The sequence below is a fragment of the Lissotriton helveticus genome, chromosome 5_1 (assembly GCF_964261635.1).
Source record: "Lissotriton helveticus chromosome 5_1, aLisHel1.1, whole genome shotgun sequence".
In the NCBI taxonomy this organism is placed as follows: domain Eukaryota; kingdom Metazoa; phylum Chordata; class Amphibia; order Caudata; family Salamandridae; genus Lissotriton; species Lissotriton helveticus.
In genome coordinates this window covers 1,200,067,932-1,200,092,089 of record NC_136065.1, presented here as the reverse complement: position 1 = coordinate 1,200,092,089, position 24,158 = coordinate 1,200,067,932, and the positions used below count along the sequence as shown (strand labels likewise).

The following is a 24,158-nucleotide window of genomic DNA, read 5'->3' as shown; positions in this document are numbered from 1 at the left end:
CTCCTTCGACAAGAGATGACCTAAGTAGGTCACTTCTTGCCGGCAATATTGCAACTTCAAAGGTGACACTTTATGATGAAGGTCAGACAGGTGTCGCAACAAAGAAAGAGTAACTTCTTTACAAATCTCATCATCAGCAGCAACCAACAGATCATCAACATACTGGATAAGATCAGCACCAGAAGGCAATGCAAAAGTATCAAGCTGAGTTTTCAAAGCCTGACTATAAATGGAGGGACTCTCACAATAACCTTGAGGAGCGCGTTTAAACCGGAAACTGCGGCCTCCTAAAGAGAAGCCAAAAATATCCCTACTTTCCTCAGCAATCAGAATACTGAAGAAAGCGTTCTTCAGATCAATAACAGAAAACCAAGCAGCTGAGGCAGTGATCATAGTCAATAAAGCAGTAATGTCTGGGACAACAGGAAACTGTGGCACAACAATCTTATTGACCTCTCGAAGGTCAATCACAAACCGATTCACAGGTGGCTGAGAAGAGTCAGACAGGCAGAACAGGACTATTACACACATTGCCTCTCGTTTCTTCAACCACACCTTTCTCAACCAAATCATAGATAATCGCTAAAAGAGCTCTTTCGCCATCACTGGAAATTTTGTACTGAGGAATGCGAGGTAATTTAGCATTCGACTTAAGGGTAACAAAGTAAGGTGGAATCTGCAAGAGACCAACATCATTTGGACCTGTAGCCCAAAGTGTATCAGGGAGAGAACGCAGTTCCAGTGGAAGGCGGTCCTTAGACAGATACATCGGGGAAATCACTTTCTTACCCACCGTAAGATGTACTCCCAAAGGAGAACAATGTAATGTCGCATGCAATCTTTTCAACAAGTCCAAACCCAACAAATTCTCGCCACAGCCAGTCGTTAGAATAAGGGGAGCCTCCAATTCACAAGGACCAATAGAAAGGGGCAAAGGACAATAAACCGGGTTACGAACTGGGGCGCCAGAAAATCTTACCGAAACATTAGTCAAGCCAGACAAGGGTGCGCCAGGGAGTTTAGAGTGCATGATAGAACTCTTTGCTGCACCAGTATCCAAAGAAAAGGTTCTGCCACACCTGATGTAATCACTTCAACATAAGGTCCACTCTGGTCTACTGGAACTGACACTACTCCCTCCCTTTGTCCATGGCTGTCCTAACTATCATTAAAACCAGCACTCTCACTTCCAACATAATAACCATCAGCGTAGTACTGAGTGGACTGGACGGTCGGAACATTCTGTTGGTCAAAATAATTTATAGAATTCTGAGGGGAAAAAGAACGTTCATTCTGGGGAAACGTACCACGTCCCCTACCCCTAGGTACTTGTTGGAAACCACCACGACCTCTCAGACCAGACCTACTATTCGCACGCTGTAGCAAGATCGGGCAACTATTCTTGAAGTGACCTTCCTCTTTACAATAGGCACACTGATTAGGGCCTAGCGGGAGTCGCGAAGCAAAACACTCAGGCTTCTGCAACAGTTTCTGAAACTGTGGGGGTTGCTGAAACTGACGCTGATTAGGGCGAGGCGGATAAGCCTGCTGCAGAAGAACTTTCGTTTTTAATTCTCTAGTCTTCTTCTCTACTTTATCCTTCTCATCTTTATCTCTATTCTCATAGTATTGTGCAGTAGCCAATATCTGGACAGAAGAAGAAACAGCCCATGAACTTTCAGAATCTTTTAACTTATTAGAAAGTTCAGGAAGTAAATTAAAAACAAACTTATCTACAAACAACCTCTGACCACCTTCTGTATTCATGTCCTGACCGGTGAACAACACTTACAACACAACTTTTATATCGCAGAGCCTTTACAACGCAACCATTACAACGCAAACTATTACAACGCATTGCTCTGGGGGGGCGCTCTAGGATAGGGAATAGGTTAATTTACTATCCAATAACCTTCCCTAGTGTCCACGGGGACTGGAGTTGGAATAGTAAATTAAACTATTCACTATCCAGCACCCCAAAGCACTATGCGTTGTAATGGACTGCGTTGTAATACTTACGTTGTAAAGGCATGCGATGTAAATGCATGCGTTGTAATGTCATACATCCGTCCTGACCACTATGATCAATGAATGTTTCCTCAAACCTAGTGAAGAAATCAGACACATTCTCATCTTTCTTTTGTTTGCATGCTGCTAACTTGTCCCAATTCACCCGCGAAGGAGGCATCATAGTTTTCATTAAATTAATAATTCTACCAGGTAGTTCTGCAACTAAGGGTTCAGGTTTGGCACCTCCTACCTGCCGACCATCTGCAGCAGTAATATTAACCCATGTATCTCCTAATTCTGGTGCGTGATCCTCGTGACAGATCTTCGCCCACAAGGGTTGAGGAACTACATTACCCATCAACATGTCTATGTCAGCTAAATTCATAACACATGCATCAACTGTCTGAGACAATTCCTTGTAATAACCGGCAAGATTTTTACGGGGGTCAGGCAAGGTCTGCTTAAGAGCCAGGACCTCAGCTCTCTTCCAAGGGACATGCACCCACACTCGCTGAAAATGAGCCGGTGCAGCCGCAATACCATGAGCGGCATCAGCCAAAACCTCTTCTCCCCATACAGGGGGAACCTCTCTCATAGGATACTGCTTCACTTTTCTCCTAACAGAAGGGTCAGGTTCGAACAATGACTGAGGTGGAAGTCTAGACCTAAAAGTGAGTAGTGTCTCTACCGCTTCCTCAACATCGGAACCCACTATCGTTCCTTCAGCAAATTCAGACTGAACATTAATCAATTCCAATGGAATTGAACCCAACTCATTATCTTCCCACTCCTGACGAAGGAAGGTACACATGACATCAAAAACATACCTTTGTTTTGGTGCCTCCCACTGTAGGAAGATATCCATAACCACTTGTGGACCGTACTTGGAGGCATTCGAAACCCATCTACGAGCAAGGAGATCTAACACTGCCCGCTCTTCGGGACCAGGAAGCTGACTACGTCTCTGCTTACGTTCAGAAACAGGGGTCATATTTAGTGACCCACAGAAAGGAGACAAAAGACTAGTGACAGTCTCAGTCATTCGTTGCCGAGCAGAAGGAGAAGTTGACATGAGGACAGGAGACAAAGTGTTTTGAGGCAAGAGAGACGTAGGGACAGAAATAAGAGAAGTCGAAGATAAAGGAGTGTAAGGAAAAGGAGTTTGAGGCAAGGCTGGTGACAAAGCTGGCGGCCCTGGAGCGGGCTGCGCCGCGGAAGGAAGAACCACCTGTGAAGCAACAGGTGGTGGAACAACAACAGGGGGTTGAACGACAACAAGGGGTGCAACAACTGGAGGTAACAGAGGTGCAGTAGCACCCTGCACATAAGGGGGTGCTAATCTCAGTAAATGTGACATCAAAGGATCCTTTTCAGGGTCTTCAGTCACATCTGAAAGGGGAGGTGGCAAAGCCGGGTAACATTTGTCAATAGCCATACAATGTTGTCTATCTAACACTTCAATCGCACGATCTTCTTCATTTTCCTTAAACTGCCTAGCAGCTTGCATTACTGACATATTCCTTTCCTTCCTATCTCTCTTAGCTTGCTTAATTTCTCGCTGTTTGGCTTCCTTACGCCAAAGGCGGAAAGAGTCAAACATCGCCGGCCGGGCTTTCTTCTTAAATAGCACAACTTCTAGGTTATCTAAAACATCTGATTCAAAACTACCATGTTGGGGGCCATCGTAAAACACCATCTTTCCTTGTATAACGGACCCATACTTCATTATAGGTAATGGGACCCACACCATGCTTTGAATAGAGCTCATAGGTTGGAATTCCAACCGGAGGTATCGGACACGAGTCCTCCAATCTGGAATCCTTATTACAACTACAACAAAACCATTTCCTAATTTTGCCAAAACCAGGCATCTTTAGCTCGCTAGTCTTGCTTCAAACTTCAAGGGGTTATCAAAAATGATACACTCGTAAATATACGAACCCCTCGGCTTCGACTATTGCAATGGCCGAATCAAAACCAAGAAACAAAACAAAGTCGTGGGAGCGACCCACTTATACTTAACCAAAATGTCTGTCACGCCACCAGAAGACCGTCTAACGTCTCGCCTTACAAATCATCACAAGAGGGTCCAAGACAGGGCGACAGTCAGGGCAGCAGTCCTTCGCAGCCGTCGGAAAGGGGAAGCCTCGCAGAAAAAACCTTCAGTCCACGTCGACACGCAGGGGTCAATGAAGTGGCGGCCGTCCTCCAGAATTTCCTCACGGGGCTCCTCACAATCTTCGGGCTTGGACCAGTACCGCTGAAGTCACCCGACGTTGGGCGCCAGTTGAAGAACCGGGGTTTAACCCAGCGGCGTCAGGGGCACGCCTAAGATCTTCGAGTTCACCTGTCTTGGTATTCAAAGACACGGAATACTTCTGGGTGGCGTCAGAGACCAAGTTTATTAGCTGCAGCTAGTAACAGTGATCCTAGAAATACGGTGTAAATTCTCAGGAGACTGCTCATTTTACTAAGGCGAGACGTCTCCTTTTATATCCAATATTCACTTTTTAAATGTACACCCACTGCACAAAATTCTAACCAATAAGATACATTTTCACACAAAGTATCACATAGCAAAAAACTCAATTTACAGTATCCCAACCCAAAAGTTAATTATTAGGAATGTCCCAAATTCAATCTCTACTAGCCGGACAAACCTATAATTGAAAGCATAACCCATGTAATGAAGAAACATAAAAAAAGAAACAGTAACAGATGCTGAACAAGATAAAGCATGTGCAAGGAAACTAAAAAGTTAACGATGTCCTGAACATTGATTGGCAATCTCAGATAACGATCGATCAGGGAAATTGGCTTTGCGAGGTCAGTTTCAGGTAAAGAGGTCAGTTTCTTACAGTTCATTTCAGAGTCAAAAAGAAACCTAGTTAATGTATACATGAGCTAAGAAGGCCAGGCCACTTCGTTCGCCAGGTTACCTTTACAGGCCTATGTGAGGGCAACACAAAATGGTGGCACAGAACAAAATGAACAAAATGGAGTCAGACTCGAGAATTACAGAACCTTACACCGTCTGGTGTCAAAATCCCAGAAGAATGTTCCAAGGTTTTCATGTCAGATACCTTTTTAAAAGAGATGAAACATAAAAAACATCATTAACTTACCTATTAGTTCCTTCCGAGATAGGTAAGCATTGTCTTGCTAGAACTCCAGCAACCAAAGTACCACATTGATGTCCCATGTGGCACAGTGAAGGATTAGAGAGGCACACCCCTCTTAACTTACTCACCAATGGGTGTTCACCCACAGGGACAACCTGCCACGGTTTGTGGCCATCTGAAATGGCTGATCTGATTGTATTACTTGTATGATAAGCCAGGCCCCACTGGGCAAGGTCTGAAACAAAAAATTCAGAATATGCACTACCACAGGATCCAGATTCCTTCCCACACACCTACTGGAATATCTTTGCCAAACCCAGCCATACTGTTTGGATGTGGAATGCGCCCAAGCTTATCTGAGTGACCCATTCATCACCACAATCACAACTAGCAAGAACCACACTGACAGAGCCACCTTCGAATCAGCCCTGAACGACTACCATAGACAGATCAAAGCGGCAAAAAGCCCCTGACCCACCAGATCAACACCGGTGCCAACCAAACCAAGGAACTCTTCACCATCGTCAGAGAGTTCACCACTGAAACTCAATCCCCTCACAAGAACTCTGCGACGCCCTCGCTGACCATTTCTACAAGAAGATAGCAACCGTCTATTAGAACTTCGATCCTCAATCCTCCAAGCTCCGCAGCCTTGGATCGACCACCACTGCCGACCATCCGCTCAACGCTTGGAAACGGCTCTGTGCACCGAACACAAGCACTCTTTTGAACTCCGTCCACTTGGTAGCACCAACAGACCCCTATCCCCACTGACTTTTCAACATCGGAAGAGACCAGATAAGTCGCCAACTCACCACCGTCATCAAACCCTCGCTAACCATGGCCACCTTTCCCAACGCCTGAAAACATGCCAAGATTAGACCCACTCCTCAAGAAACCCTTGACTGACCCCAACAAACTCTGGAACTACGCCCCATCTCGCTACTCCCATTCCTCGCCAAACTACTGGAGAAGGCCATCAACCTACAACTCACTGAACATCTAGAAAGAAACAACTTCCTAGATCCCTCCTAATCAGGATTCAGAACCAAACACAGCACCGAGACAGCTCTGACCGCCGCAACAGATGGCATCCGCAGCCTACTCGACACAGGAGAATCATTCGCCCTGATCCTGCTTGACCTCTCTGTCTCCTTCGACACGGTCTCCCACCACACACTCGTTGATCTCTTACATAAGATTGATATAACAAACGATGCACTCAAATGGAAGGCATCTTTCTCTGAGGATGCACCCAAAAAGTCTGCATCCCTCTCTTCACATCGCAAGCCAAGCACAACATCTGTGGCATTCCTCAAGGCTCATCCCAACACTCTTTAACATCTACATGAATTAACTCGCAGACATCGTCAGATCGCACATCATCATCTCCCACACCAATGACACATAGCTCGTCTTCTCTCTCTCTGCCAACCCCTCTGCCACGAACACCAAGTTCCACAACTGCTTGAAGGACATCTCGGCATGGATGAAGAACAACTGCCTAAAACTTAACACAGACAAGATTTTCAAGTGGCTCTGCACCAGCACCGGGAAGGCAGTAACACATTTCCTCATCACCAGCCGATTGAACTATAGCAATGCACTCTATGCAGGCAGCACCACAGAACTCATGTAAAGTCTCCAGATGATCCAGAATGCAGCCTCCAGACTGATCCTCAAGAGAACCCACATCACCCAGCACCTGAAAGATGTCCACCAGGCCCGGACTGGCCGTTGTGTGCACCGGGCAATCCCCCGGTCGGCCGCAAGGGTGGGGGCCGGTTTTGGGCCCTGGGGGCCGTTTTTGTTACAGAGCCGTTTTTGCAGCATAGCTGCAAAATCGGCCCTGTAACAAAATCGGCCGAAAAGCGGCCCTGGCAAAGCGCTCGGCCCCCCGAGGGGGGGCCGGCCGAGCACTTTGCCAGGGCCGGTTTTGGTTCCCAGTCCGGCCCTGATGTCCACTGACTCCCGGTCCAGAAAACATGCTATATCAAGACCCACACCTACAAAGCCCTCCACGACCAAGAACCTGCCTACTTGAACCACTGGATACACTTCCACCATCCCCCCCGAAACCTCTGCTCCTCCCACCTCGCACTCACACAGATCCCTCGCATACGCCACTGCTACACCGGAGGACGCTCCTTATCCTGTCTCGGCGGCAAAACCTGAAACACCCTCCACACTGCGACCTCTCTGATTGACTTCATGAAGGGGCTCGACCTGGCTCTTCGAATGAGACCTGCAGCAAGCGCCTGGATACCCTTGTGAGTGACAAGCTGTGCTCTATAAATACTACTTGATTGATTGATTGAAGAAAGTTGCCATCAGAATCCGCCAACATGGACGGTTTCTGGGGAAGTCAGATTGGAAAATCCATAGAAATTTCCAGAACATCTGGAAACAAAGCTTGTGACCACCACATCGGAGTGACCAGAACCAAGGACTCCTTCTGTCAGGGAATCTGCACTATTACTCTGGTGATCATGGAAAATGGCGTGAAGGTGTATCACCGTACCCGTCTCCAGTCCTGTTGGAAGGTGTCCATTACTATGGCCAAGGGATCCAGCCTCCAGCTGAAAAGGCGAGGAAGCTGCTAGTGTAATTAAAATTATCCACTTTGCATGGGCCCCATTCTGAGTCGGACTGGCCGTAGCTGGCATCGGATGTTTGCCCGGGAGACCAGAACGGTGAGGGCCTGTTTTGGAACGGTGGGACGCTTTTGTCACTGGGGGCCGGATTTGCAGCGATGCTGCAATATTGGCCCCCAGTAACAAAAGCAGCTGGTCTGGGCTCTGGTTTTGTTAAGCAACAGTGCTTCACGCTTGCGATCCAGGAGGGGCAGGAGGCATCCAAGAAAAGTAACCAGGGCTGCTTTGGATTCCCAGTCCGGCCCTGGACCCATTTGGTCATTATCAACCTGATAAACCAGTCCAACATCCAAGCGCTTAAATCAGTTGGTGGGAGTACCAGTCTGCAGTGCGGTTCAACTTACTGGGGAGGTTTTCCACCTAGACCGCAATCCTTCTTTTCAAGCAAAAATGCGAGAAGCTATTCACCAGCTCTGACAAAGCCCTTGATCTCCTCTGCCTATATGATTTATGTAGCAAACCGCCAACACAGTGTACACCTTCAGGAGGATGGAGCACGGCATCTTGTCTCTCGTGAGAGATTGCACTGCTAAGGACCCTGAGAGCAGTTCCAAGCAGTTCATCTGTGTGGGAAAGTGGGTTTCTTTTGCAGTAATTCCCCTCACTTTTTGATGCTGTTTGACTGAGTGTGCCCTGGGTCCCTGCCAATCAGGTTCCTATGGCCTGCGTCTTTCCCAAAACGGTAACTTTTTACCCCAAACTGGCACATCTCAGGCCCCAGGTAAGCCCCTTGTAAAATGTAGTATGGGTACCAAGGGCAGTGTGACCAGGCAAGGCCTCTAAGGGCTGCAGCACCTATTGTACCACCCTTAGAAAACCTGCCCCCTAACACCGAAACACTCCCATTGAAGGCTGCGTGTTTTGGTGCAGAGAAAAGTAAAGAGCCAATATGGCACACATCCCTGTGTGCATTCCTTCAATCTACTCCCTGTGGCATAGGTAAGCCACCCCTCTAGCAGGGTGCACTAAACCACACGTGAGGGTACAGTTGCATGAGCACTGTACCCCTTCAGCAGCTACGTCCATTCTTCTCATTGTAAGTGCAGTAGAGCCATAGAGAGTATATGGTCTGGAAGTTGGTAATAGCAAACTCCACAGCTTCATAATGGCTTTACTGAAACCTGGGAAGTTTGGTAGCCAACTTCTCAGCACATTTTAAACCCACGCTGATTTAATGTAAAATGCACCCAAAGCGCATCTTAGAGATGCCCCCTGAATAACGACCAGCCCTGGTGTGGTTCCTGAATGGCTACCCGCCATTTGCCACTACCTGACCGGTTTCTGGACCCCGGGGTGGAGTGCCTCCGCTCTCTGGGTCCAGAAACAAAGCCCATTCTGGGCAGAGGTTTCATGCCTCCTCCCCCAGTATGGGCTGGGTCCACGAAGAGGAAGCTTCAAAGGCCTGCCGCCTTTGTTAGCTGGCCCTGCATTTTGCTGCCCCCAGCAACTGGCTCCCACCTGTTCAGACCCCTTCTTTGTGCAGGAGAATCGGCAGGAAAACCAAGTCGGGAAAAGAGGTGTGCCAACCCCATGCCCTCCCCCTCTCAGGTGGGGGAGGCGAGGTGAAGCACACATCTCAGTCCCCTCCATCTTGAAGATGAGGGGACACAGCCAATCAGAGAGAGGCTCATGCCCCTCCCACTGGAGGGTGGCATAATAGGGGGTATACTTGCCCCAAGGAAGGGATCTATTGGTACACCCATTAGCGCCCCTCAATTTAGTATTTAGGGGCTACCTTGAACCTTGCCTCCTCAGACTGAAGAAGAAGAAAGAAGAATTACCTAAGAGCCACGCTGAGCGAGGAAGAAGAGGACAACTGCTTTGGCCACAGTCCTACTGGCCTGTCTCGACTTCGACCCGCTTCCAGCTAACCCCCGGCGTGTCCAGCAGCCAGCAGCCATCCAGATCCCAGAGGACCTGCCCTGCCTTCACCAAACAGACTCTGTCTCCCGTGAGCAGCTGATTTGCTCCAGCCAAACACAGACCCCGGATCCAACTGAATCCGTGGTTCTGCACCACTCTGCACCCGACACCCACGGCCCGAGTTCGAGTGGCCCAGCACCTGGAGAAGGTCTTCTCAGTGATCCTGACCTGGGATCCGGTGATCCCCAACCTGTTTCGAACTTCTACCCGAAGTCTGCAGCCTCAATCTGAGGGGTCCCCCGACCACGACTTGAGTTGGTAAGAAAGACACCCCTGCACCCGACGACCCATGGCCTTGGGTGGCCCAACCGACGGTGTCTAAGCATCTCCCATCACCCCAACTTACCTCTCTTGCCGGTGGTCGCCCTCAGAAAACCTCCATACCCGAGCCTGCAGCCTTTATTCCATACCTGAGATCTCCATTGGAAACAACAGGGCTCCCGAAGTCTTCATGGCGCCCTGCATCCAGCCGCCCCGTGCTGTTGGTGGTGCAGCTCCTATGCTGATTGTTGGCCCCTGAAGTGCTGATCCTAACCCCAGGAGCATTGCTCCCACAACTGATTGGCATGCTCGTAAGTCGCCCCTAGCCGACAGCCCCCTAACCTTATTGGCTAACATTGGGCCTCTGCACCGTCCACCCTAGTGCCGCTGGTGGTGCAACTTTTGTGCCTTCTGGGCCCTTGGGGAGCCTTGGTTTAAACCCCAGACACCCAGCCTTGTAAGTCGTTTACTTGCCTGCAAACCAATAACATTATTTTTCTCCATAGGAACCCATGTTGTGGTTTTTCCTCAGGATTTTATTTTCCTGTTTTTCTTGTATGTAGCAAAAGTAACTGTACTTTGAACAGTAAATTGTCTTACTTACCTTTGTATTGTAGGACCCATAGTGTGATATCTAGGCAAATCACCTCAAGTAGTCGATGTAACAAAAAAGTAAAGCAAAAGTAATCCAAAGTATTTTCAAGCATTCTGAACTGTTTTTAAAGCAAATACAAACCTGTGACGATTCCAATTCCATCTGCAATTGCATTTCTGTGTAAGTCTTGCATTTGAAAATATATTTTACCTACCTGTGCAAAGTTCTGCTTGGTTCTTGAAATAAAACAAGTATATCTTTTTTTATACTTACCTAATTGGTCTGGATTCAGTCTCTGAGTGTGGCCCATCAGTTCCTGCCTGAGTGAATGCATTAAATGCTTAACTGACCCTCTGATAAGCCTAACTGCTCGACCACACTACCACAAAGACAGCTATTAGTGATTATCTAATTTAGCCTCTGCTATACCTCTTAGGATCCACTGGACTCTGTGCACCATATACCTTACTTTGGTATAGTATATTCAGAGTCAGCTTTGTACAATAAGCAACCCTCGCTCCTGCTCTGACTACGGGCCGCCTGTGGTGACCTTCTGAAATATGCACCCCAGCCTAAGGGACTGGCGTCTGATTCGATGACCACTTCTGGAACTGGCTCGAAGATGGTCCTTGCGTTCCAGGCCATCATGTGGTTCAGCCACCATTGCATTTCTGTTTTGGCCTCGTCCAAACCAGGGCAGCAGTATACGTTCCCTTCCTCAGATGACCCCCCCCCCTTGAGTCTCTGAAGAGCCCTGTAGTACAACAGGCCTGGAAAGATTGCTTGGCTTGGCATGCCACTAGCCCTACTATCCGAGCAAAGTACCGAAGAGAGATGTACTCTCTTTCTCTGTTATGGGTCTTAACTCCTTTCTGATTGGTAACAGTCTCTTGTGAGGAAGATGCAGGACTTGCTGAACTGAATCTGTGGTGAGGCCTAGGAAACACATATATTTTGAGGGCAAAAATTCCTATTTTTGATCGTTGATAGTCCAGTTGCTATAGGATCAGGATTTCGTTGAGATAGATGATCAGCCTGACGCCTGTGGAATGTGAAAGCTCCACCGCTGGGCGCATGACCTTGGAGAAGCACCACGGAGCGGAGGATAGTCCAAAAGGCAGTACTACAAACTCATAGACCTGGTGATCCCAAGAACTGAAGAAATCTGCAGAGTTTAGAGAAGATCAGGATGGTGGTGTAAGTGTCCTTGAGGTCTAGACTCACTATCCAGTCATGCAGAAAAAGAATGCCTCATAGAAGACGGAGACCCTCCATCTTGAAGTGATGGTAAACCAGCCTTTGGTTGAATTCCCGCAAGTTTATAACTGGCCTCATCCCTTTGTCTTTCTTTTGAACCAAGAAAAGATTGCTGAGGAAACATTGGGTTGCAAGGTCGCAGGCACAATCGCCCCTTTGTCCAAGAGGGAACTCACTTCCTGAGAAATCAAGCAAATGTTTGCCTCTGAGGGAACCATAGAGGAGGGTCTTCTGACATGAACGAGAGCCCCAAAGAACTCTATCCGGAACCCCAACACAGTTTGCAACACCCATTCATCAACTGCCAAGATTGAAGAAATAGATGCAGTTGCCCTCCCACTTTTGTTTGGGGAGAAACGGGTACTCCTTACCTGATGCCTACCTGGGGCTTTGGTGACTTCTCAAAAACCGCCTCTGCCGCCACAACCCTTGCCTCAGGTTGGGATGTAGCCACCTAACCAATTTAGGTCATGGTACTGGTGGCCGTTTAGGAATCTCTGAAATCTCTGAAAAGGAGCAGCCAGAAGAGTGCCCCCTTCCATTGCTAGCTCCCCTCCCCAAAAGGCACTTATTAAAGACCTACTTAATAAACTGTTGGGCCGTGTCTAAAGAGGAGAATGGTGTAGCAATTTACTTAACTCCTTAACGGATCCCCAAAGAGGCCCCTGCCCACCACCGCTCCAGACTCAGAGGTGGCCAATTTCCCCCAGGTTAGGGTGACCAGATTCTCAAAATAAAAAACGGGGACAGGTCATAGACATAGAAGTAGGACAACTGTTTGCAGTAACCATCGACATAAAAGTAGGATTATTTGACAGCTGTCATAGACATGGAAAAGGGACTACAATGACCGCTCCCTCCACAGACCGAGATGAAGCATTACAGAAAACAAATCCGAGGTCTTTTATTGGCACCACTCTCCTTTACACAGCAGCATTGGTACTTCTTATTACATTTACACTTTTAAGGACTATAGCATATATTTGCCAAAAATCAATAAAACATCACAGGCTAGCAAACGCCAGTGCAAAGAGAGCATGCGGGCGCATACTCAACCGGAACAATGAAAAACAGGGACATTTCTGTGTTTAACTGGGACACTGATTGAAAACGGGGACATTTGAGTCACTTGGAGAAAAGTGTCGGGACACGGGGACATTTCTCCAAAAACGGGGACCGTCCTGGGAAAACGGGGACGTCTGGTCACCCTACCCCAGGTTGGGATCAATCTTTAGGATGAGGGAACATCATCTTTCAGACGAGAGAGCGCAATTTGAATCTAAGGGAAACAGATTGCTCTCTTTGCCCAGCCCGCTGAAACCCTTGGAGTATTACTTTGCAAGTATCCTTGGCTCCTCATCTGTATCAGTATCTTAGTCAAAGGGCCTAAAACGTCCAGAGAGGCGATCATGAGGTCTTAGCCTTAGCTTTGCCCGAAGACTTGCCCACCTGAGGTACCTAGCAGCCTCCTGAGGTTCTAATAACCTCCAAGGGACCGTAGCTTTCCCCAGTGGGGGGTACATCCTGCACTGAGCAGCCACTAGTAAGATCTTTATGCTCAACTGTATGCAGGGCAAGGGACATAGGGGCACATGCATCAATATTGCTTTTTGCGATTCCTTAATTGCGAAAAATAAGGAATCGCAATTAAGGAATTGCAAATTGCAATGCATCAAGAAATTGCTAAAAAAAATTGTGATTTCTTAAAATTCCTTAATTGCGATTCTCTAATTGAGAATCGCAATTAAGGAATACCTCTCCATCAATTCTTATGGGCCTAGAGGCCCATAGGAATGGATGGGAAGACATTCTTAATTTGCGATTCTCCATTAGAGAATCGCAAATTGAGAATGCAATTACAAGGGTGCAGCACCCCTGAAATCTGCGTATAAGTACATTTTGCACACACACATGCCCCAAGGGCATGTGTGTGTGTAAAATGGAACTTTGAAAAATGCACTTTAGAGCATTTTTCAAAACTTTCGCAAATTACCATGAAGGTCAACTTCATGGTAATTTGCTCCCCTTATTTGCGAATTCGCAAATTTTTTAAGTTTTATGCATTGCATTTAAGGAATCTCCATTTGAGATTCCTTAAATGCAATCGCAATTTAAGAAATCGCAATTTTGCGATTTCTTAAATTGCGAAAGGTTAAAAAATGGTGATGCATCCCAAAAATTGAAATTGCATTCGCAAACGGCCGAATTTTGCAATTTGCACCATTTGCGAATGCAATTTACAATGATGCATGTGCCCCATAGCTCTTTGCAGAGTAGCATCCACTGTATCAATAATGTCTTCATCCATGGGGAATTGCTCCTGCCTATTCCCAGAAATTCTTCCCTCCCCGGCACCTGCCATGGCTGATCAGGGCCCAGTCATATTATTAAATTGGCTATGGAGATCGACAATGGACACTCTCTTGCAATTAGTAATATGTAGGGACTTACTAGGCCAGGCCTGCAGTTTGCCCTGGAAATACTGGCTGCTGTCCCAAGGGAGAGAATAGTTTTAGTTGAGACCCATCGCTTCATTGCATAGTCCCGCAATAAAAGGGAATTGGCTTATACTAGGTTTAGATAGAGGATTTGAATTTGTGTAATGTATTGGAAACGGCCGCCACTCTCATCCAGTCTGTCGCATAGCGAAGTCGAGAGAGGCTAAGTGGATTGCGAGTGTCCCCCACGGTTGCGGCAACCACTGGTGGACACCCACCAACACCTCGTGGGCCAGATCCCTGAGGCGGCGCAGCAGAGTGGCCCCACTCCCTGCCGTTTGGAACCTCAGTGCCACCCAGGAGCAAATGAGCAATTTTACCCATGGGCAAGGCGTGCCCAAAAGCAGACACAGCCAGCAAGTGCAGATGGAATTCGGCGTCCAAAAAACAGGAAATAAGCTGGGAAATGAAGGGCTGGGACATTGCAAACTCTCAGGGGAAAGTACCACACACTAAAGGTTCAAAGCCCAACAAGAAGTGCAGTGATTTTACCAATTGGTTCGTTATAAAAGTGAGAAAATGAACATGCACAAAAACAATCCATAAAACCAGTTCAAGGAAAGGACTTATCTGGCTGCTGAGCTGCAAAGAAAGAGTAAATGTTGTTCCTTGAAGAGCATTTTATGGGGAGCTTGAGCTATCTGATTGGAGGACTTTTAAGTTTGCATGGACTCATATGATTTGAAGTCTGTTGCTTTGTTTGAATTGTTATATGTGATTAGGCAGCTGAGCCAAATAAATGAAGAAAGATAAGCATAATCTTCGCCGGCAGTCCTGACATAGAATTAGATTGCCCAGGCGCACAGAGCGAGCACAGATCTCTAGGGGCAACACAAGAGCGGCTCGCCTTTGAAGTTTTGGTGGTAAGTGTTCAGACAGCTGTGTCAGTTATGGGTGGAGCTGAGGCTGTCAGAAGCAACTTCAGGTTGCCATTTTGGATTGTCCCAGAATACTGTGCAAGAGGGTTCGGACAGGAGTGGACACATATACAGCACATAATATCCTGAGGGACTGCTTAGAAGAAGTCACCAAATGGTTGACTTCCTCATGTCTTAAATTAAACAGAGACAAAATGGAGCTAATGCTCCTAGGCAACCCCCCCACCTCCATGATCAATTCACTCTGGCCCGCCTGCCTTGACTCTCCCCCACACCAAAGGACACTATAAAGAGCCTGGGCATCTGGTTGGATAAATCCCTTAACTGTAACTGCTAAGCAGCCAAACTATCAGCCACTTGCTTCGGGCTACTTAGCCTTCTTCGGAAGATCCTACCCCTCCTGCCTTTCCGGGCAAGACAGATTATGGTTCACAGTCTAATTCTGTCCCATCTTGACTTCGGAAACACCCTCTACCTAGGAGCCCCACAAACCACCCTACGCAAGTTTCAGATCATACAAAATTGAGCTGCCCGAACACTGCTTCAGATTCCCCGTCCCCTTCCAGCCACTCCCGGTCTAAGAAGCCTTCACTGGCTTCCAGTCAGGGAAAGAATCAATTTCAAGACCCTTTGCATCGCTCACCGAGCATTCTGGAAAACAGGGGCTGTCTTCAATCCCTCTCTGATCACCCCCTACCACCCGAACAAACAGCTCCTCTCGGCATCCTCTCTCCTCGCCACAGTCCCCAGGATCAAGAGATCCAGAAGTGGAGGCTGGTTATTTTCTTACAACTCGGCCAAACTCTGTAACTCCCTCCCCCTCCATCTGCGATCTGAGCCTAACCTACTTCTGTTCCGCAAACACTTAAAAACTTTCATCTTCAATAAAACCGAATGAATCCTCAACTGTTTTCCACCTGAAAGTGTCGTCTGTAGCGCTAGGACGCCTGAGGGTAGCTATCGCGCTTTACAAATGATCTTTTCATTTAATTTAATTTCATTTCATGATGTGACATCTGCGAATTGGCCAGGGTTGATGGCCCCTAAAACTTTCCACCCCACGTAAAAACCCTTAACACAATGGATAGATAGCTGAGAAGAACCTGGTGCGTTAGCAGTGGAAGGATGCCGAGTTGGAAAGAAAAGCCACCTGATGCCCTGCAAGATGAATGTTAGGACTTTGTCTCTTGCTGAACCCCAGGATTAGGATAGGTCTCTCCAGGCCCAGTTGAAAAAGTGAGGAACAGTTGGACCAGCTGGTGGACCCTGGATGTTTTTCTCATGACTTCTGCGGACTGTCCTTGGACTCTACTGCATCCCAGGGGGGCTGTTCAAGAAGCCAGGATGCTCTGAGGCCTGAGTAGTACCACCAAGAGAGTGTTTTGGTGGCCGGTGGAGGGAAGGCTGTGCTAGATGTTCTTACCAGCAGGAGAATGGCCCCTTGTCAGGGGGAGAGCAGGAGTACACTGCCATCACATACCCATCCGTGCTGACCTCGGGTCGGAGAAAAGAGACCCGCTCGCAGGTGTGCAAAGTGAAAGCGGGAAACTAATGGGGGCCTTCAAGCTCTCATTGCCGCCCACAACAACGCCTACCAATTGTGGGTGTCTCAGGTGGAACTGGGACACCAAGGGATCAAGAAAAAAAAAGAAAGAAAATGCTGTGGCACGAGGCCACAAAGTCAACAGAGCGGTGCGGCTTTCCTGCTCATTTTAAATTCATAGATCAGGCCTGCAGCACTCTATAATGCCTCGCAGAGAGGTTGAATATTCACATCTCTGGCTTGCTTTGCTCAAGAAGGGGCAGAGGCACCACCAACAATATGTGCAGGTATTGTGGGGGCCTGCACGAGGTGCAGTAGCCCCCTTGAGTGTTTTATGAAAATGCACCCCTAAATATCAAAGATCACCCCAGGAGAAGTCTGCCCAACTTTCAAGCACTCTGGATCTTTTGCTCCTAGTGCTGCATTTGTGGCTAAAGAGTGTAAAGAAAGACTTTAACACACATGTTGTTTTGAATTCTAATGCTTTATTGCCAACATTGATATTGAACAATGCATGTTTCCATTATAATGAATGCTCATTAATCTTAGCACTATTTCCTTTGATGTAAACTGTGATGCAAGTTGAGTCATGATACATTGCTGCTTTTATTAATGTACTGTCACCTCTTATAATCTGTTTAATTGACAACGAAATAGCATGAGGATATTGTTTTTAATGTGGTGACATTCTGGTAAAGCCAGCAGGTCAGTCTCATACATAATGAACCTACATTATATTGTGATATTGAATATGGCATAGGTGGGGGTATTGGGAGAGTATAATGGGATGAGGGTGTCATAGTATTTAGTTTTGTGTGTGTGTGTAATAAAAGTGCTGTTGTTGTTGTTGTGTGCCTTCAAATTAGGACTGCTATCCCACACCACCTCCCCTAAATTGAACTTGGAATGCACTGCTTTGCTACCCTGAGGGAGTTTGAGTGCTCCAATGGGATACTTATTCCAGAGTAAAAAGACAGTTGCGGACCGGTTGCTTCTGATGGACTCTGATCCTTCACTACTGATACCCAGATTTCATCCGATCAGAAATGGTCAGGGGCATTCATGGGTCCGTAGTTCTTGGTTAGTCTTACATGTGTGGAAACTGATCATTAAACCAATTACCATCCATCTGTGTTTTAAAGAATAATCAAGGTACCTACGAATAAAGGAAATTCCTTTGGTTTACCTTAAGGTATTTTTTAGCTATTTCTTTCTGGATCCCTTCTTTATCCAGTATCTTTTACCAAGAACGCCCTGACACTGAGGTTGAGTCCGCTGTGTTAGTACCATGTTACCAGTGTGGGATGAGGAAGCAGTTGATGAAGCATGCCACAAGAAACAATCTGGTTTCCTCATCCAGTATAACGTATGCACCTGCTCATCATTTTGAAATGGCCAGTCTCCCATTTTTGTCCTGGGAGAAGACCCTGATGACCATCGCTTTATATTTGATTGTCTAGTATTTACTTGAAGGGTAAGCAATGATTGTACCTCTAGGCATCTATTTGAGGCAGTTAGATTATGTTATGGGTATGCCACTGAGTTTTCATCATCATCTCAGAAAGCATGAGTGCTCATGACACCATGGCATCATAACCAGCCCAAAAGACTTGCACCAGATAAAGCCCCAAAGGCTTTGTGGGACAAGAATGCTATCATTAGAATCCAAACTTGGATTTGGAGAGACAAAGGGGCATATTTGATCATCTTTCTAGTTACCAAAGTCTCAGAGGGCTTTTGTCTAGTGCCAGGCCTCAAGAATAGAAACAAGTGGGTCACATATTATTTCAAACTGAAAACTTGCAACAAATAATTCCCCCGTCTCTCCGTGCAGCCTTCTGATAACTGTGCATCTGATGGATGTCTACCTACTTATTCCAGTGGCTCGAAGTTCCAGGTGATACCCCACATTTGAAATACAGAAATGTAGTTTCCAATTCAAGGTTCAATATGTTTAGCCTCAGCTCAACTTCCAGAGTTTTCACAAAAGTCTTGACTTCGACTGTCTTCTTGCTACATTGTCAGGGGATAATCCTTTCGGTATCTGAACAATCGGTTGCTCCTGGGATCATCTGTGGAACTTTCCTTCCAGTCACATCTTGTCTATAACAATGCATAGTTGGTAGCTCAATAATACAGAATATAATCTTATACTAACATGGGGCAGAGTTTTGTTGGAGCGGGATTCAGAACAGACCTGAGGTTAGTCTGCCTTCCCCAAGACTGAGTGGAGACAGGTGACTCCAACAAGTAGCTCATGAGCTATGGATTCTCTCCAGCTACCTGTAAGTAGCTCTCTTGTGCGCAGCCCAGCCTACATAATTAGAAGCTTTTGCATGGTTGAATTAAAATGTATATAATATATCAAGTATTTATAAATATATATATATAAAATATTTTCAAACTATACTTGAAGCTGGTCTTTCTGTGATAAACCGTGTTGCATTCATGGGATTTATTACTACTGTTATTACATTGGCACCAGGGGCATTGCAGAGGAAGGAGCATTGCAGCTGTTTTATATAATCCATGTGTAGGAAAGTAGGATCTGCTTCTTATGGTTACCCCCACTTTTTGCTGGATGTTACACTGTTTTTGACTAGTCTGACTGGGACCCTGCTATTCAGGACCCCAGTCTATCTGCTTTCTCCCTAAAATGTAATGACATGTACTTAGGTACACTCCAGATTGGACACTGGGGTACCATTTTAAGTCCCAAGTATATGGTACACATGTACCCAGGGCATAGGTACCACAGAGGCCTCCTGTGGACTGAAGCATGCCACCCATGAGAGGCCATGCAAAATGGAACTACAGGTCTGCCATTGCAGCCTGTGTAAGCTGGTGCTAGCACCACTTACGTTAGATATAGGTTCACTATATCTATAGGTCACTACACTTAAAACTTATAAGTCACCCCAATAGCAGGCCTTCAAAATCCTGAAGGCAGGATGCTGGGTTTTATGTGAGAGGGTGCCCCTGCATCAGCAGAGCCCCTCTGCAGCCTTCGGAGACTATTCTCCTGGGTTGTCTGTGACACAGCCAGACATATAGGTAGAGGTGCATTATAACCTCGCATAAATGCTATCTCGGCTGAAACAAAACATGTTGTGTTTGGTATCAAACACCTTGAAATCATACCTCCACACCGGTAACCGGTGCGGGAGGTATGATTCCACCCTTCTGAAGCGAGCTTCGTGGGGTCACTGGTCTTTCCGGTGCCAGCTTTCCCGACCCAGCAAACACAAAATGGTTGCTGCCAACCAGAGACACATTTCTGCCCTCCTGCTGCTGAGCCAAGCTCGAGCAGGGGAAGGCAGGACAAGAGGCATCCCATCACAGGGAGGTATGATCACCTCCCAGACAGGATTTAGTGTATTGGGGCTGGGTGGGTGTACTTCCAAGGTGCCTAAAAGTCTGCATCTGGGGCACACTTGGTGTCCCTGTGCCTAGCCCAATTCAAACCAGTTCTGGGAGTCGTTGGCTCCTGCTCTGGCGCCAAACTGGACAAAGGACATGGGAGAAGACTCCCCCTGTCCTGACCCTCCCCTGGGAGGGTCCCCTGAATGTGTCCAACCCTCTCCTGTGGGTACATAAGGGCTCACCTGGCTGTAGGACTTTAGATTTGACGTGGTCAAGATTCTGAACAAGAAACCACTGAACTTCGACCGTCTGGATACTTTGGACTTCGCTGCACTTCGACTGGGCCCGACTTTGTCTCCCTCTCCTTCCAAAGCATCGTCTGTGCCCGTGCACCACCTGTGGATCATCAAGGACATCTGAAGAATCTCCCTTGGGGTGAAGGAGTCACTCCCCTGCATTCACGGGCACCGTAACGCAACTGACCGGTCTGCTGATTCTGAGCTCCTGCGGACTCCGAAGGCTCCAGCAACACAGGAGGTGGGTTCCTACGTTCCTTGAGGTCAAGCTGCCCTCTAAACCGAGTTTGAGGCCAGTATTCCTCGTGGGGACCGCATAACCTGAACCCCTGTGCACTGCGTACTTTTGCAAGTGCATATGCTTGTTGGTGATTATGGATCTTGTGCATTGGACTCCGTGTAGTCCTGACCCTGAGCAGTATTTCCACCAAAGAACTCCGGCCTACCCGCACCGAGTGCTCCGTGGGCTGGCACTATGTGATCTTGCTCGAGGTCCCCTCGCGACTCTTGCTCATTCGGCCTGTGGGTCCTCCTGAGGGCCATCACAAATTCTGTTGGGCTTTCGTGGTTGCTCCAGATGTGCCCTGACTCCCCATTACTTGGTGAGTCCCCTGTACCTTGCTAGTCCACACCGTAAACTGCTTGACCTTCCTGCGTGGGTTGCTGTTGCCATGGCTTGTTGGTGCTCCATCCAGACACCGACCCCTCAGCACTCGGTATCCTTCATGGGACATCTCGTATCCGGCTCCTGGTCGTCTTCCGCGTCTCCTGGTTCTCGTGGCTCAAGCATCTCCTCTTCGCACCTGAAGCACCCGGCATCTGTGGGCATTCGTCTACTGAGCCCCTGGGCACCCTGAAGTGACCCAGACTCGGTCCTCTCTGCTTTCAGGTTCCTTCCATCACATATCCACCCTTGGATTCCAACAGACACTTTCTTCATTCCCGGCAGCAGCTCTTCTTTGAAGTCCTCCTTTAAAACAACAGCGGTTTCCTACACCACTTCAGACCTATGCAGCCGGCTCCCCCGAGATAGGTAACTCGGGTACTCCGGTATCCACGGCTCTCCAACCTCCTAAGTTCCAAAGGGTTTCTTCGAAGTCCACCAAGAAGGATCCTTAAACTTTAAAACTCTAACCGCGACTTCCCCATAGAATTGTACGGAGCCCGCGGTCGTGTTACCACACTGCATCCGTCCTCCGTGGGGTCTCTGTTTACTCACCTTAAGTGGTTCCTTGGGGTCCCAGCGATTCTTTGTACTCCAGACAGTGTCTCGACTCAAGTCATGGTTCTTATACCAATATTTTAGTATATGGTTTGGTCTCCCCATGGAGTCCACTGTGCATTGAGCTACTTAGAACTGTTTCTTTGCTAACGTATTGTGTGCTTTGTGTTGTATCCTCATGTAGAGGATACTAGAGAGTGTTATATAAATAAATACATATTTTTATAACTATTGTGTGGTTCTCCTTTCATTTAATTAAAACTAAATTAAATATTCTGGTAAAACAAGCTGCTTTACATTCCTTCAAGATTAAGCCTGAAGGCTGCTCTCCACAGCTACCACTAGGATAGCTTTCTAAAGGTTATCTTTGACCTCATACATCATAAGGGTCGTTTGGACTAGTGCAAGGTGCCCACTTTAACCCCTTCTATGCTGTGGATGGCCCCCTCCGTCCCACTTGACGGTGGGCGTGTGCGGAGGAAGTCCGAACCTCTCCCACTGATTAGAATGCCAGCACCGCGGTGGAATTTCCGCTGCGGTCAACGTGTTAATTAGTGGACAGCATATACCAGGCAAACTTCTCACACCATGTAGGCGCATTCTAAATTAACAAAGCATTTTTTATTTACATTGCTACACGAAGCACTGAGATGATCGCTACTAGCATATGGTGGTGGCTACTGTTGCAATCTTGTGTGATGTGTCACTATTGCATTACTAATATTGTTAGTAGCTCAAGATGATTTTCATTGAACATAAGCAGCTCTTATGGAAAAAAAGGTTGGAGACCAGAATCTACTGTGAGACCTTTTATTCACAGACTAAGTTCCAGGGAGGGATTGGCTAATTGTCAAACAACGTATGGCTGCAGGTGTCTTTAACGTTCCATGGGCCATTTTGTGAGTCAGAAAGCACTTGTGACTTACAAAATAGTCTACAGCGCCATTCTGAATACCAGTTAGGAAGGGGCCTGAAAGGGTCATTAGTCCCCTAATTGCACATTGGTGTAGTATGCATCAATGGTCTATAACCGGAATTTGAGTTTCAAACCACTGACCAGTTACTAACATCTCAAAGGAGGTGGCAGCTGAGTCGAAAAGGGGCCGCTGTCACCCTGCCCCTTCTGAACAGTGCCTACAGTCCTCTTATACCACTGCCTTCTCTCTCTGATGTTTTCCAAAAAGAGAAGCTTTTTATTTTAAAGAAACACACTGGTTCCTTTAAAGAAAATATGGTGCTTAAAAAACAGTTTCTCGTTTCAGCATACAAACACAGGAATGTTACTCAGCTGTTCCTTGCAAGCCATCATCCCTGTGTTTGCAGCCAAGCACATTGGCTGTAAATAGGAACCTGCTTATAATTTTCTTTAGGCACATTGTTCGGCGACTAGAGGATTTGAGATGTTACCTATTAGTACATGGGACACATTGCAAAAGACTAGTCTAAAAAAATCGATGTGCAATTTATAACTGCTGTTTGCTACCAGTCTTTTAGTAAATCTCGCCAGATGTTTTAACTGCAAGTGTCTTTTCCTTCTGAAAAGTTAGGCTCTTTCAGAAAAGTTTAGTTTAGTTGTAGTTATTGAAGATAATTAAATCAAATACGCCAGTGATGCCTATTTCCTTTCAACACTTCTCTTAATTTAGATACTTAAATCTTTTGACTTTTTCTTTTTTTTCAGATAAACTTGAAGAATCTCAGACAGGAGGCTGTGAGAGGTACTGTAAAAATTATCATTGACAATCATCATGAAAATGTGTAATTGTGTGTTCTCACAAGCCTCATTCACCTATGTGGCAATTGATCTCAGCCCAGATTCCATTGGGTGCAATAAAATAAAAACTGTTTGTGGGCAGTACATTGGCACTGAGTTAGTAAAAAGACTGGACAACTATTCTGTTTGATTTTCTACTATTCTCAAGGATCTACTCCTGTGAAACCTGAAGGCTTTGAAGTACAGTACATGAAATCCAGTACTCTGAAAATGTTCGCTTAGGGTCATCAGGGGAAAGAAACTTCTTTGTAAATCAAACAGCTCACCTGGGTAACCAAACAGCTCACCTACCTTCTGTATGTAGTGTAGTACCTTTTGAAATGAAAACACTGTAGTTGTAAATTAAAAATGGAAACAAAAGTGTGTAATCTAAAAAGAGCGTAGGGAAAGGTGTATCTGGCTTAATTCAAAATGTAAGAGTGGTTGTGTAAAATTGGTACCTTAATGTTGAGATAATTGCAGTTCTGAAGGGTAACATTTACTCTGTCATTCTTGTTGGCTGCCCTTCCCAACTAGGTGGTAATGCCTACATCTTAAACCGAACCAGAAGTAGTATCTTCAAAAGATACTGTCACTTTAAACGTTTTTGAAGGGGATCCTACTTGTGGCAGGCCCTGCCCGCTGTCTGTGCATTTCCATCTGTCCTAGCTCCTTTACATTTATTCCAGTGTATAAGCAGAATGCAAGAAAGGGCATCTATACACTTTTTGGCATTGTGCTACATTTTTTTGTGTTTACCCTTTTTGGAAAGATAGTTTTTTT

At 46.6% G+C, this 24,158-nt stretch overlaps 1 protein-coding gene across 1 annotated transcript in view; it reads left to right on the top strand.

Annotated features, from left to right (window-relative positions):
• Nucleotides 1–24,158, top strand: part of FAM204A (family with sequence similarity 204 member A) — a 380,149-nt gene that overhangs the window by 44,581 nt on the left and 311,410 nt on the right. The window contains exon 3 of the mRNA XM_078641197.1: nt 23,304–23,340. Within this exon, the coding sequence (XP_078497323.1) occupies nt 23,304–23,340 (37 nt within the window). The remainder of the gene's footprint in view (nt 1–23,303; nt 23,341–24,158) is intronic.